Source organism: Pelophylax lessonae, assembly GCF_965119305.1.
Source record: "Pelophylax lessonae genome assembly, chromosome: 1".
Taxonomy (NCBI): domain Eukaryota; kingdom Metazoa; phylum Chordata; class Amphibia; order Anura; family Ranidae; genus Pelophylax; species Pelophylax lessonae.
Genome location: NC_138768.1, coordinates 614,936,065 through 614,952,318, shown reverse-complemented (window position 1 = coordinate 614,952,318; position 16,254 = coordinate 614,936,065). Strand labels below are relative to the sequence as shown.

Below are 16,254 nucleotides of genomic sequence, written 5' to 3'. Positions count from 1 at the left end.
AATGTGCATGTACTGTATTCCAGAGATGTACTAAACATGTTTTTTTTAAATTTTGCCTCAAAGAGATTGTAATCAATCACATTGTAAAACAATTCATTCAGTTTAAGACCCCGTTCACACTAGTGCGACTTGTCAGGCGACTTGGTCGCTTGACAAGTCGCGGTGGGTCGCCCGCCATTAAATAGTACATGACCTGTTCTAATAGGAGCGACACAAGTCGCTCCGACTTAGAAAAAGGGTCCTGTACTACTTTGGGGCGACCTGGAGGCGACTTGCATTGACTTCAATGTGCACCGCGACTTCACAGGTCGCCCCAGCAAGTCGTGTCGTGTTGGTGTGAATGGGCCCTAAAATATAAATGAAAGGCAAAACATTTGTGTATATACTTAAAAAAAAACATTATAAATACCTTTTTTTTTTTATAAGTGATCACATTCCCTCTGTTCTCAGCTGCATAAAAGCTGAGGGGGATCAGCACACTGAGCTTCCCAGTAAATGTCTGTGCATGGGAGGCATGTCAGGACAAGTCTGATCATTAAAGGAGAGCAGGCTGAATTCTCAGCATAGCTAGAGAACTGACCAAGCTGTGTTTTCCTGCTTAGTGTGGTCAGTTCTTACTAGAAAAGCAGAGGAACTTGCAGGAACACCAGGAATTTCACACAAAAGAGGCAATACAAAGAGAACGGGGTACTTTCTCATACAAGTACATGATACAGCAGGCACATATCAGGGATATGAAATGTTGGGGTAACAAGCACTTTACATTTAAATAAAATGTGGTTCAAACAAATAATCAATGGTATAAATTGTAAAAGTTTATAAAGTACACTGTTTGTATCTGCACATTCCATCTGCGTTAGTGTCTGTCCGGGATCCATGGCTTAACATTCATTTCTCCTGATCTCTTCCTGCTTGGCATACTAATGCCCTGCTCTGCTTCATCAGGCCTTTTCTCATGCCTTCCAATAAGTGCAAATTTTGTGTTTGTCTACAGTACCATTGAGAGCTGCCAAGGATCGGAGATTGTTCATTATTTTCATTTGTTCCTCTAACGCATTATGCGCTAAGGTGACATAAAGGATCTTTTCATCCCTGTTTTCGGCCAGCTCATTCTTCTATTCAGAGCAGACCGACACGATGCTGCAGAGTGCCTTTGTATTTTGTTAAGCTACTTTTTTTTCAGGACACGGCCTCCATAATACCACAGTTGCCAGGATACGGGGGGCATTAAAATGTCATGGTGCGTCATGCTTAATTGAAATCTATGTAGTATTTGTAGTTACTGATAAATGTAATGGCCTGTTATCTGTAGGGCTTTATATTACAGAAAAGTGACTCACACAAAGTTTTGAACTCTCTAATTTTTTTTATAAACAGACATATAGCAAAATTGTAGTTGTTTTTTCAGTGATTGTAAATTGATGGAACAAGGGTGTGCAAGACATAAAGATTTAAAGAGACCAAATAAGTAAAGTAAAATTATTTATTTTATTTTTTGCTCATGCGACAGTCACTTAAATCGGGGTTCCACACAATTTTTTTTTTTTAAAGAGATTTTATTGGATTTTATCAGATTAAAACGTCAAACGATGACATAGAGATAGAAGTTAGCAGTAAACGATTAGGTAATGTAGCTGAAGTAACAACAATAAATGCTAAAGAAAGGGGGTGGGTCCAAGGGTTTTGCATGCACTGAGCTATCAGTGAGTTCAGATAGTCTGGTAGTCCGAAGGCAATGAAATTGCAATAGTTGCGATAGTCTTTAGTGATGTCGCGAACCTAAAATTCGCCGTTCGCGAACGCGAACATCGACAAATGTTCGCGAACCGGCGAACCGGGCGAACCGCCATAGACTTCAATAGGCAGGCGAATTTTAAAACACACAGGGACTCTTTCTGGCCACAATAGTGATGGAAAAGTTGTTTCAAGGGGACTAACACCTGGACTGTGGCATGCCGGAGAGGGATCATGCAAAAAAAAGTTCTTAAAAATTATAATTTTTTGATAGAGAGCCAATTATTGGAAAAATTAAAAAAAAATAAAAATAAAAAATTTCTTTGGATTTAGCATCTGGGGGGTCTAAAAAGTGTACCTGTGAAGTTTCAGCTCTGTAGCATGTCCAGAACCCCTAAAAAACAGCATTTGTCTTATATTTTCAGGAATATGGCTTCTCTGCGGCTGGCTTTTTCTCTTGCAGGCATTTATCGGGCATTTTTTTAGGCAGGCATGTCATTTTTTGTATTTAGTGTCTGGGGGGTCTAAAAAGTGTACCTGTCAAGTTTCAGCTCTGTAGCATGTCCAGAACCCCTAAAAAACAGCATTTTTCTTATATTTTCAGGAATACGGCTTCTCTGCGGCTGGCTTTTTTTCTTGCAGGCATTTAGCGGGCATTTTTTTAGGCAGGCATGTCATTTTTTGTATTTAGTGTCTGGGGGGTCTAAAAAGTGTACCTGTCAAGTTTCAGCTCTGTAGCATGTCCAGAACCCCTAAAAAACAGCATTTTTCTTATATTTTCAGGAATACGGCTTCTCTGCGGCTGGCTTTTTCTCTTGCAGGCATATATATCAGTGGTGGGTGGGCAGTGGCACAGTACACTCTCTGTGGACCTGACAGCAGTCACTGGCACCCAGGCAACTGCAATTTAAAAAATATATATATATTTTTTTTACTTTGCAAGCTGCTGTGCCACTTTATATATCAGTGGTGGGTGGGCAGTGGCACAGTACACTCTCTGTGGACCTGACAGCAGTCACTGGCACCCAGGCAACTGCAATTTAAAAAATATATATATATTTTTTTACTTTGCAAGCTGCTGTGCCACTTTATATATCAGTGGTGGGTGGGCAGTGGCACAGTACACTCTCTGTGGACCTGACAGCAGTCACTGGCACCCAGGCAACTGCAATTTAAAAAAATATATATATTTTTTTTACTTTGCAAGCTGCTGTGCCACCTTATATATCAGTGGTGGGTGGGCAGTGGCACAGTACACTCTCTGTGGACCTGACAGCAGTCACTGGCACCCAGGCAACTGCAATTTTAAAAAATATATATTTTATTTTACTTTGCAAGCTGCTGTGCCACCTTATATATCAGTGGTGGGTGGGCAGTGGCACAGTACACTCTCTGTGGACCTGACAGCAGTCACTGGCACCCAGGCAACTGCAATTTTAAAAAATATATATTTTATTTTACTTTGCAAGCTGCTGTGCCACCTTATATATCAGTGGTGGGTGGGCAGTGGCACAGTACACTCTCTGTGGACCTGACAGCAGTCACTGGCACCCAGGCAACTGCAATTTTAAAAAAATATATTTTATTTTACTTTGCAAGCTGCTGTGCCACCTTATATATCAGTGGTGGGTGGGCAGTGGCACAGTACACTCTCTGTGGACCTGACAGCAGTCACTGGCACCCAGGCAACTGCAATTAAAAAATATATATTTTTTTTTTTACTTTGCAAGCTGCTGTGCCACCTTATATATCAGTGGTGGGTGGGCACACAGTGGCACTGCAGTGGGCACAGTACACTCTGTGGACCTGACAGTAACTGGCAGCCCAGGCAACTGCAATAATAAAAAATATTTTTTTTTTTCAATTTATTGCAACAAGATGCTGTGCCACCGTATACATATCAGTGGTGGGCAGTGCACTGCAGTGGGTACAGTGCACTCTGTGGACCTGACACAGCACTCACTGCAATTATGACAGAGGAAAAAAAAATATTTTTTAAAATGCAAGGTACTGTGCCTGTGCCACCCGAAATGAGTGTGGTGTGCACACAGTACAGTCTGTGGTAGGTCTGTGGCCTCTCACACACAGCGGGCAGGCAACTGCAGTGTACAATAGATATATATAGATATATATATAAAGAAAAAACTCTATTACCTTACCAGCCCTTAAAAGGGCTTTTGGGGACACTATATATATATATATATATATATATATATATATATATATATATGTATATATATAAATAAAAAAAATCCTCAATTACCAGCCCTTAAAAGGGCTTTTGGGGACACTAGATAGATATAGATATATATATATATATAAGAAGAAACAACTCAATTACCAGCCCTTAAAAGGGCTTTTGGGGACGCTAGGTATATATATATATAAAAAAAAAAAAACACAAATACCAGCCCTTAGAAGGGCTTTTTGGGGTGCTGATATTACAGCAGTAGTGGACCAAGAACACTGCAAGACCAGGAACACTGACTAACTGTCCCTAGCTTAACAGCAGCAGCAGCAGCAGCAGCAGCAGCTCTCTCCCTACTCTCACTACACACACTGCTTCAGAATGATCTAAGATGGATGCTGCCCTTGCTTATTTATAGGAGGTGGGAGGGTGTGGGAGGGAGGTATGCTGATTGGCTGGAAATGTGTCTGCTGACTGTAAAGTTCAGGGTCAAAGTTTGCCTCAATGATGTCTTATGGGGGGCGGACCGAACATCGCATATGTTCGCCGGCAGCGGCGAACGCGAACATGCTAAGTTCGCCGGGAACTGTTCGCCGGCGAACAGTTCTATACATCTCTAATAGTCTTGTGATTAGTGCATCTGTTCGTGGCCAGAGTGTCAAGTAGAATTAAATGTTATGAATGCTGGGACGTCTTAGTGGCTTCAGATGGTTGAAATAAAGAGGCGTCCGTTATCTCCACCCAATTTTTTAATTTTGGCCCCCCCGCATTGCTGATCACAGTGACATTAATGATCGAAATTTTTTTTTCTTTTTTTTACAAAGCATGTTACCTTTTTTGCACATAAATAGGTCCTCTTCTGCTGTACTGCGCCACGGCGAGGTACGTCATATCCCTCCACTTGCTGGCTCCTGGGACATAAGTGTCATCAATCCCAGGAGCAGCTTCAATGGGCAGCCTAGCATCGCGGTATTTCACTGAGAGAGCCACACTTTGAAGGGGCTGCACATGTGCAAGATTGGGAGGTGCATGCATAGCTGCTAACTGTCCCATTTTTGCCAGGACAGTCCCGGCAAATAGGAGCATGTCCTGGGTAATTTACTCCGCCGGGAGTAGTATTGGCAAAATTGGATTTTTGTAAGATCTTACCGTAAAATCCTTTTCTCTTAGCTCATTGACAGACGTAGTCCTCTTTGATTCTCATCAATAGGGTTATGCTGCCTCCGCAGGAGTAGGACTAGGCAGAAAGAAAAACGTTCTGGCTCCACCCTAGGGGCAGTCCCAGAGGGTATATCCTCCCTCTCTCTGCTACAGGATGTCAGTTATGTCACAAAGCAGTGTCAGAGAATTTAACCCAACCCAACTCAATGATAGAGGGGCGGGTACTACGTCTGTCAATGAGCTAAGAGAAAAGGATTTTACGGTAAGATCTTACAAAAATCCAATTTTCTCTGTCGCTCATTGACAGACGTAGTCCTCTTTGATTCTCATCAATAGGGACGTCCCAAAGCAGTGCCACAAATGAGGGGTGGGATTGACAGAAATCAAAATCCAATCTAGAAGGCCCAACCGGTGCCAACTAGAAGTTTAAAGGCTCATCATAAACAAAGAATGAGACTCAAATAAAATTCCAACGGAAAAAAACCCTCGAGGTAGACCACTGGTCTCCTCAAATTGCGGCCTGCAAAACCTTGCGGCCAAACGAGGCATCAGACGATGCCATTACATCAACTTTATAATGTTTTGTAAAGGTATGCACCGACGACCAGGTAGCCGCCTTGCACACCTGGACCACTGACGCCTGATGGCGAAAAGCCCATGACGCACTAAGCGCCCGAGTGGAATGCGCCTTAACAGGGAACGGGGGCTCCCGACCCTTAATAGAATAAGCCTGTACCACCGTCTGTCTGATCCATTTGGAAATAGTCGCGGCAGATGCAGGCAACCCCTTTTTGGGCCCATCCGGGACCACAAAAAGTGAATCCGTCTTGCGAAACAAGTCTGTCGTTTTCAAGTATACCCTGATCGCCCGAACCACATCCAAGGAGTGTAAAGCAAACTCCCGTTGATGGCTGGGCTTAGGACACAGAGAAGGTAATACAATTTCCTCATTCAGATGAAATTCTGAAATCACTTTAGGTAGGAAAGATGGATTCGGGCGTAGAACCACCTTATCTCTATGAACCACCAGATATGGGGAACGACAAGATAATGCAGCCAGTTCTGACACCCTGCATGCAGAAGTGATAGCCACCAAGAAGGCCACCTTCTGGGACAACGTAGGTAAAGGAATCTCCCTAATATCTTCAAAGGGAGGCTTCTGCAGAACCGACAATACTAGATTAAGATCCCAGGGTGGTAACGGCGCGCGCACTGGCGGAGCCAGATGTCGCACCCCCTGGATGAAATTCCGCACCAAGGAATGAGTAGCCAAAGGTTTCTGAAAGAAGATAGCTAATGCTGAAACCTGACCCTTGATAGTGCTCAAGGCCAGTTTCTGCTCAACCCCTTGTTGCAGAAAAGCTAATATTCGATTAACCGAATAGGAACGTGGGTGGAACCCCAGGGGTTCACACCATGCAATGTAGGACTTCCATGTGCGATGATAAATCTTTCTGGAAGTCGCTTTCCTTGCTTTAACTAGAGTAGGAATAACTGAAGCTGACAATCCCTTGTCCTTCAGCACCTGGGTCTCAATAGCCAGGCCGTTAAAGCCAGCGATCGTAAAGCAGGATGGAAGATCGGTCCCTGAGACAGTAGGTCTTCCCTGAGAGGAAGTCGCCACGGGACGTCCGCCACCAGTCTGACCAAGTCGGCGTACCAGGCTCGACGAGGCCAGTCCGGAGCTACCAGGATTACTGGAATTCCTTCCCCCTCTATTCTGCGAAGAAGTCTTGGCAGTAACCTGAGAGGAGGGAAGGCATACATTAGCTGGTATTGTCCCCACGGGGCGACCAGTGCGTCTGCGGTCTCTGCTAGAGGATCGCGGGAGCGAGCCACAAATCTCCGCACTTTCCTGTTGAATCGAGATGCCAACAGATCCACATCCGGGGTGCCCCAACGTAGGCACAACTGGTGGAAAACTTCTGGATGGAGGGACCATTCCCCCTGATCCAGAGTCTGACGGCTGAGATAATCTGCCTGCCAATTCTCCACCCCCGGAATGAACACCGCAGAGATAGCTGGAACAAACCGTTCCGCCCAGCGAAGAATGCAAGCCACTTCCCTGGCCGCCCGGACACTCTTGGTGCCCCCTTGGTGATTGACATAAGCCACGGCCGTGGCGTTGTCCGACTGGATCCGAACCGGGCTGCCCTGGAGCTGCTCTGTCCAGTGAATCAGACAAAGTCTGATCGCTCTCAGTTCCAATACATTTATCGGTAACCTGGATTCTTCCGGGGACCAAAGTCCCTGGGTGGATAATCGACCGAGAATTCCTCCCCATCCGGATAGACTGGCATCCGTGGTCACAATCGTCCAATATATTGGCAGAAATGACTTCCCCTGGCTGAGCATCGGAGATCGAAGCCACCAGACCAGAGACTCCCTGGTCTGTTCGCTCAATCGGATCCGATTGTCCAGGGATTCCGGATTCCGATTCCATTTGAGAAGAATCTCTTCCTGAAGGATTCGGGTATGGGACTGGGCAAATGGTACTGCTTCGAAGGAAGCCACCATCAACCCAGAACCCTCATGCAAGTCCGAAGAGAAGGCCAGCTGTTGGATAGTAACAACTGAATTGCTGATTGAATCTTCCGGAGTTTCCCTGCCGGAAGAAATACTCTTGCCCTGGATGTGTCTAGAATTAGACCCAGATATTCGAGCCTCCTGGTGGGGACCAGAAATGACTTTTGCCAGTTCACCAGCCACCCGAATTCCTGTAAAGAGATCATAGTAATCTCTAGGTTTTGTAACAGGGTCTGCGGAGACTCTGCATGAAGCAGAAGATCGTCTAGGTAACCTAGAATCGATATGCCTCGTTGACGCAGTAGTGCCAACATTGGGGACAACACCTTCGTGAAGACCCGAGGAGCCGTGGCGAGACCGAAAGGTAACGCCGCAAACTGATAATGGTTCTCTTCTACGGAGAAACATAGAAACCGCTGATGTCCTGCGTAAATGGGAATGTGAAGATAGGCATCCTTGATGTCTATGGACGCTAGGAAATCCCCCTGATGCAGGGAGGCCGCTACTGTGCGAATGGACTCCATCCTGAATTTTCTTATGTTGACAAAGGAATTGAGTGCCCTTAAGTCCAGAATTGGACGCACCTTGCCCTCTTTCCTGGGTATTGTAAATAGGTTTGAATAAAACCCTTGAAAACGTTCTGCCCAAGGAACGTGGACCACCACTCCTTGTTGTAGTAAATCCGTGACTGCTCCCCGCAGATCTTCTAAACGATCCGGGGATAGTTGGATATTGGAAGGGAAGAATCGCACCGGTGGAAGAGATCGAAGCTCGATCTTGTACCCTGACCTTATGACTTTGCAAACCCATTTGTCCGGGATTCTGACAAGCCATGGATCCGAGAACCGGCGAAGACATCCCCCCACCCCAGTTATGGGTGGGGGCGCACCTTCAGGCTTTAGTAGTCTTATCTTCAGGTCTGGAAGAATCTGACTTTTGCTTGCCCGACCAGCGTCCCCTGAAACCTCCCGAAGGAGCTTTGGAGGACTTTGTTTTCTCACCCGTGGGACGAAAAAATTTCTTATGAGCGGAGAAAGAAGGCCCCCGTCTTTGACAAGGTCCTTTACCCTTAGCACTTTGTGGTAAAAAAGTGCTCTTTCCTCCCGTGAGATCCTTGATAATCTCATCTAAGTTGGCTCCGAATAAACGCTCCCCTAAAAAAGGGAGATTAGCCAATGCTTTTTTGGAACCTTGGTCAGCTGACCAACATTTTAGCCACAGTGTACGCCTGAGAACCACTGCTGAAACTGATGCTCGCGCCAATAATGGAGTGGCGTCTAACGCCGCGTCACAAACAAACTGTAACCCTTGTATCATCTGTTCCAACAAATCTGATACCGCCTGAGGGACATCTTCTAAGTCCCGGCGTAACCACTTGGTCCATTCAGTTACAGTCTGCGAAACCAGCCCAATAGCAATTATTGGTCTGAAAGCTGATCCAATCAAGGAAAATATGGCGCGGGACATAGCTTCTATCTTGCGATCCACCGGATCCTTAAAAGACGGAGCGTCTTCCAATGGAATGACCGTGGCTTTATTTAATCTAGAAATTGGTGAATCCACCACCGGTGGTTCTGTCCATTTCTTAATGAGGGCTTCCTAAAACGGATAACGCCTACTAATGCGTTTGGAAATAGCAGAAGTGCGTTTTGGCTGACTCCATTCTTCCTTGATCGGATTACCAAAACATTTGGGCAATGGAAATACTTTCGCCACTTTGATGAGTTTTTTAGTACCAAAGGGAATTTCAGTCTCAGCTACTTCCGACGGTGTAACCTGTAATCTTAAGGTTTCTCGGACAGATACAATTAGTGCGTTTACCAACGCTTCCTCTCGGGCTATGGCTGATGCCGAAACATCCTCCTCACTGTCTGAAGAGACAGTACCCGAGCCACAAATCCCAGATGAGGTACCTGCAACTGCAGGAATAGGCTCAGATTCTGAATCCGAAGTTTCAGATAAAATGGGGGTAGGCGGGGGTCGCTTTCTTGCGCCCTGTCCCTGACAAGCCACTTCCACCCGGGATACGAAGGTCTCCATAACTGCTGACAATGACTCAATAGTAAGCGGGGTGCTGGAGGATCCTGCAGACACCTCAAGGGGATCAGGTGGAGATACATGTGTGGCAGGGTCCATGTTAATCCAGGACACTTGCCAGAAAAAACTTTTTTTTTTTTTTTTTATCTGTATCCCACTAGCGCAATAGCGCCCCCCAGTGTACCTGCTTATTGACCCCCACAGAGAGAGAGAGGGACCCCAAAGGCTCACCACCTGATGCAGAGAAGTTTCCTATCAACCGCAGTCAGCGTTTGTCTTGTGCAGACTGGGAAGTACTGTGCTAGGTTTCCCGGGTAGAAGGAAGTGGCTCCGCCCCCTGTGTACGCCTTCCGGCGTTCCCAGCTGCTCCTCGAGGTTAGCTGGGCACCTCAAACATGGCCGCCCCCATGCAGGAGACAATAGACTCCAAAAAAATGGCGGCCGGCGTGACCTGCGGACGCTTGTGTACCTGGTCTACAGCAAAATGGCGGCGGACTGCCGAAGTAGCGTTCTCAGCACAGCAGCCTGCATGCCAAGCTAATGGCGGCTTGTCGGCCTGCGGGAGTCTGACGGTCCACTACAGTCAAGGTAGGCTATACCTCCTATGTATGCTATAATACTGCAGTCAGTTACAAACCAAGCCTGCTGGTTTAGAATGTTAGCTCCCAAACCAAGTCCGCTGCCCACCGAGCACATTATCACTGAGGATATGTGAACTTAACATAGGTTACAAGGGGGACTTTAGTGTCAGAAAGAATCCGACCATATATAGAGGGGCCCGTATCCCAGAACGCCTCACAGAGAGGAAAGGGAAACATTTACTCACCATACCGAACTGACAGGCACCCTCTCTTCACAGTACCCTCTCCACCAAAGTGGGGGGCTGTCGACCAATCCGGACGCCTTGACTCTCTGGTTCCTGGCGTCCAAGCGAGACGTTTAACTCGCAAGGTCAGTCCCTCCAATGGGACTCTGTCGCGGCCGACCCAGCGCGGAGCTATGGTCTGCACACGCTCGTAGGCTGAACCGGGGTGACCACTGGATCTCAACATCCAGCCCGTCGCCCGGTCCCGCATACTTACTTGAATGTGTCACGGCCGACCAAGCGTGATGCTCTGGTCTGCGCGCGCTCGTAGGCCGGCTGGGGTGACCACCGGATCTCAACATCCAGCCCGTCGCCCAGATCCGGCGTAATTTGCTTGAAGATCTCACAGGAAAAAAACTGGAGAAACTACCTAAAAAAATATTTTTTCTAAAAAAATCTTGCCAGGACCAAAAAGATCCCAGCAAGGAACTTAGGTCCTTACTCCTGACTAGACAGAAAAAAACTGACATCCTGTAGCAGAGAGAGGGAGGATATACCCTCTGGGACTGCCCCTAGGGTGGAGCCAGAACGTTTTTCTTTCTGCCTAGTCCTACTCCTGCGGAGGCAGCATAACCCTATTGATGAGAATCAAAGAGGACTACGTCTGTCAATGAGCGACAGAGAAATTAGTGTTGCATTGGGCTGCCCGTAAATGCCCGCTGTTACAGGCAGCCGGTGCCCGTAAAAAAAAATGGTGCCAGGCTGACATCATAAATCTGCATGCGCCGTTCAGAGGCTTGCCAGGCTTGGGAAAGCTCATACAAGTTTGGCATGCGCAGTTACCTAATGGCGCCTCCTGGCACCATTTTTAAAGCAAAGGCACTCGTTCTTGCCAGCTCCTATGGCCCATCTGTTGTCGACGCTCCTGCCTCTCCCCCGTCTAGTGCAGTGTCCCTCAACCCTCAACCAGGGGTGCCGTGAAGAGTCCCTAGGGGTGCTGCGGCAATAGCCCGATCTGAATGATCCTTTGTTAGCTCCTGTGCTCCTGGAGAGTACATTATTAACTCCTGTGTACAGAGGAGGCAGAGAGCTATGCCCGCACCTCCCCCTGCTCTCTGCCCCTCTCTGTACTCTTGCAGACAAAAGAGAAAGCTGAGCTGGCCCCTGACCACGTCTTGCCAACCGATGATGTCAGCGGTTGCTAAGGACTTGCCGGCAAGAGTACAAAAAGAAGCAGAGAGCGGTGGGAGGTGCAGAAAAAACTCCTGTGTACAAAGGAGGCAAGGAGCTAACTGTGCAGTTTTCTTTCTGTTATCAGTTAACAAAGGTCAAACAGATCTCAGGAAGGAGAGGAGCTGGGGAAAGGGAGATAGAAAGCACAACCCACATCTCCTCCTGGCACTCTCCCTTCTTGGTTACTGTTACTACTCTAGGGACAGAATTTGTGCTAGGAAGAAGGGGGTTTTGAGGGTAATTGTGCCATGTGGGGGATTTAGGAGTAGGGCGCTGGAGGGGGGCTTTGGGGGGTTTTGCTAGGGCGGATTATGGGGGGGTTGCGCTGGGAGGGTGATGGGGGGGATTTGGGGAGGTTTTGCTAGGAGCGGGGATATGTGGTGGTTTGTAATAAGAAAGACAGAGGTGACCAGCGCTATGAAATTATGTGATGATCGTGAGTAAATACTAAGGTGTAAGCAGCCAACAAACAAACCCCTAGGGGTTAAGAATTAAATAAAAGTGCAAAGAGGTTGATACGGCTCTACCTGTGAGTGACCAAGTGTCAAATAAATGGTGTAATAACTCAAAGTGATGAAATCCAAACTAGGAAATAACACCAAATGAAATAAGTGCACCACAGTATTAATCCAATCGGAAACCACTGGATCTGACTGTGTATAGTGACCACGTGCAAAGTGCTTATGTGAAAATAAATAAACAAAGGATTTCAAAAAACAAGTGATAATTTATTCCAAATCTTTTTATACAGTGCAGAGTTTATTAAACATTGGTGATTACTGTAAATAAAGGTTGTGTTTAAAGTATGGGAATTCTAGTGGTACTAATAGTGAAAAGTGACAAGAAATTCCCAATCAGTGAATGAGAAAGTTGCATCCACCTGTGTGGCCACTAGGTGTCGCAACTGATATACAACCTGTTATTGTAGATGCAGTAGAACAGATTGTGTAAAAGTCCCAGGGGTTCCTCTCATCAACCAAGCAGGCACAGGCTGGCTATGCAGATCCCTCTGTTCCCTTATTACACTGCAACACCGCTTCTTGTTCTCTATTGTTCCTGTGCTTGTATCAACTTCAGTTACTGTGGTGGTTTGTGCTGGTGGGAGGGGGATTTGGGTGGGGGGGTTGTGCAAATTGTGCTAGAAGCGGGGGGGGGGGGGTTGTGCTGGGAAGATACTTGGGTGTGGAGATCAGTTAGGGGCGGGGGTTTGTGCAAGGAGGGTGATTTGGGCGAGGGTTGTGCTAGGAGGAGGGAGTTTGTGCTGGGGGGGAGGTTGCACTAGGAGGGGGGTTTGTATTGGAAGGGTGATTTGGGTGGAGGGTTGTGCTAGTAGGAGGGAGTTTTTGCTGGGGGAGGTTGTGCTAGAGGGGTGGTTGTGTTGGAACGGTGATTTGGGTGGGGGGGGGGGTTTGTTGGGGTTGTGCTAGGAGAAGGGATTTGAGAGGGGTTGTGCTAGGAGAGGGGTTGTGCTGGAAGGGTGATTTAGGTGTGTGTGTGTGTGTGTGGGGGGGGGGGGGGTTGTGCTAAGAGGGGGGATTTTCTGGGGTTGTGCTAGGAGTGGAACGCAAAAAAAGCATGTGCGCTCAGATGCACCTACTGGTGTGAACGAGCCCTCAGACTGATGTGCCCTGGGGTTGTTTGAGATTCTAAAGGGTGCCTTGGCTGAATAAAAGGTTGAAAAACAATGGTCTAATAGTTAGCATAACAGATTTCACCATCCACACAAACAAGATGGATAGAAGGATCCACCTCATGGGGACATTTTGACAGCTGCACCTGCCTCTGTCAGCATACACTGATCTGTGGCTGTAGCGTTTGACTGCAGCTGCAAAACAAGAAACATTTTCTAACATATCCCTTTAACAGAAATCAATCAAACAGTTGACTTTTATTAAGTGGAGTCTGCCACACTGATCGAAATTCAGACGAGCCCTGCTGAAGCGATTGAATTCGGTCAGTATATGGCCAGCTTTAGAGATGAGGCGTTTAAAAGGAGATGTGATCCTATCTACAAATTAATCATCTGTGTCACTAGATGGCTGCCGAAGGCGCAATCGCACTGTGATTGGCTAGCAGGGATGTCAATCAACGGGTCCGGTGGACCTGATGTCCACCTGCCACCCGTTATCATCCCAGGGAGAGGCAGAACGGCGATCTGCCTTTGTAATAAAGCAGGAACCAGGATCTCTGTCTTTCTCCAATCAGTGCAACCCCCACACTGTTAGTAAGCATCCCCTAGGGACACACTTAAGATTTGGATCGCCCCTGATGTTAACCCCTTGCCTACCGGTGTCATTAGTACAGTAACAGTGCATTTTTTTTTTAGCACTGATCACTGTATTGGTGTCACCGGTCCCAAAAAAAGTGTCAAAAGTGTCAGTTAGATGTCCGATATGTCGGCGGCAATGTCGCAGTCCCGCTAAAAATCGCTGATTGCCGCCATTACTAGTAAAAAAAAAAAAGGCGCTATAACTTTTGCACAAACCAATCAATATGCACTTATTGGGATTTTTTTTAATCAAAAATATGTAGCAGAATACATATTGGCCTAAATTGATGAAAACATTTGATTTTTTCAATTTTTTTATTGGCTGGACATTAAAAAAAAGGACATACATTTTTTTGGGGTTCAGCGTCGACCGTGCAATTGTCAGTTAAAGTAACGCAGAGCAGTATCGCAAAAAAATGCCCTGATCAATAAGGGGGTAAAACTTTCTGGTCCAGAAGTGGTTAATCTGAAATTGACACCATTTAGTTTACAAATGTATTTATCGTTCATATATTTCAAACTTTGTCAGGGTGCACTTTTGCAAATATAACTCTGAATAAAAGGCATGTTTCAGTATTTCATCATAGAGAGTCTTGTTTTCATACACTAAATTGTAATTTCCTCTGTTTTTTAATTTTTTTTTTAATTTTTTAGCTCTAATGCCGTTCCTGCTGTTTAGTCACGGAAATAAAATTTTCAGCATGGACACCGATGGGACCAATTTCAGAACAGTAGCGCGCAACACAGGTTCTTTAGCCTCTCTGGATTTTGATCATCAGGAACAAAGAGTCTACTGGCTCGATCTCAGCAAAGGTTTTCTTCAAAGAGTGTTCTTGAATGGGACTAAACGTGAGGTAAGGTGCATAGAAATATACAGCAAAAAATGAATATTCACAAGCAAATTACAGTGTAACAGATCTGCATGTGTGTAACAGAATAGATTTGCTATGGTTGGACAAAAAAGGGCAACTCCACCAAACCCTGGCATTTTTGGTGGGCATCAATGATTTGAATTACTAACCAGCTCCTTATACTACATCTCAATGCTATGTTTCTCATCTACACCACCTTCATTGGAACATAAGGAAGGGGACATCCTCTTTCATTTGAACTCCCCAACAATTTTTTATCCTTAAAGCGGAGTTCCACCCAGTGAACGTTTTTTTTAATAAAAATACCCCCGGGAAATATTTTCCTAGCACAGATGATAAAGACAGCAATATACACCAGACAGGGTGTTCTAACCCTTCCCCATTCAGCTCAAACTAAAAACTTGCCTTTAGATATATTTTTAGATCAAATTGCTTTTATATGCCAGAGCAGCATTAAAGAATTACATTTTATAGACATAATTTAGTTATGCCATAATTAAATTCTGTGGTTTTAATTGTTGAATTGATCATATATATGAAATAATTTAGTTGATTATTTTGTGTCTTACTTTTCTGTATTGGCTCTGTGCAAATTTTCTTTTTCAGAGAATGCGTGCCGTAGTACAGGGAGCCACGCTATTTACAGTGGACTGGAAACATAAAATGATTTTCTGGTCTAACCAGAACAAAGGAACCATAGAATGGACCAGCTTGAGTGGGAAGAAGTCTCGAACCCTTTTGAGAGGTTTAGTTCATCCCACCTTCATTTCTGTTGATCCTGTGGAGGGGTATATGCTACTTTAGAACTTCATATTACTTATTATACTACAGAACAAACATTATTTATTATAATAGTAAAATTACTGTATTTGTAACTACCAAATTAGGTGCTGGGCATACAAAAATATATGTAACAAATCTCATGTATAAAACTTTTTTAAGAAAATAGTGAGTGTAACGTCTAGCATCCACCAAAAGCAGACCAATCCTTACTGTGTAAAGCTGAACTCTGAACAGATGTAATGACAAGACCTATTAATGCAGTTATGCATTCATTCATTAATAAAAAAATAAATTGAAGGGCTTGTTCATCTTTACAGAAAAATAATAAAAGGTGAACTAACACCATACCCCCCAGTCCCTGCCCTGTTTACCGTGGTGGGTGATGTGCAGTTAGTGCCCACGCAGCCCGTGTAGCAGTCCCAAATTCAGCCCATTCAACTCGCTGAAAAAGGAGAGTTGGAGCTTAACCCAATAGGTATTTACACAGAATTGTTTTACAAACAGTAGGCAGCGTGTGTATGAGTAGTTAGTAAATTACATCTTTAACCTTCTTTTACTTTTAAGTAAAGACATTGGTATACATACTGTGTATGTATATATATATGGAAACATTTGAATATCATCAAAAAGTTAATGTATTTCAGTA

General features: G+C 45.3%; 1 protein-coding gene across 3 annotated transcripts in view; it reads left to right on the top strand.

The window, feature by feature from the left end:
* Positions 1–16,254, top strand: part of EGF (epidermal growth factor) — a 213,013-nt gene that overhangs the window by 69,535 nt on the left and 127,224 nt on the right. For 2 of the 3 annotated variants that reach the window (XM_082254307.1, XM_082254306.1), the window contains exons 4-5: positions 14,608–14,807; positions 15,432–15,613. In XM_082254307.1, the coding sequence (XP_082110433.1) occupies positions 14,608–14,807; positions 15,432–15,613 (382 nt within the window). Of the gene's footprint in view, positions 1–14,607; positions 14,808–15,431; positions 15,614–16,254 lie in introns of those variants that run through there. The other variant, XM_082254308.1, reaches the window with a different exon arrangement.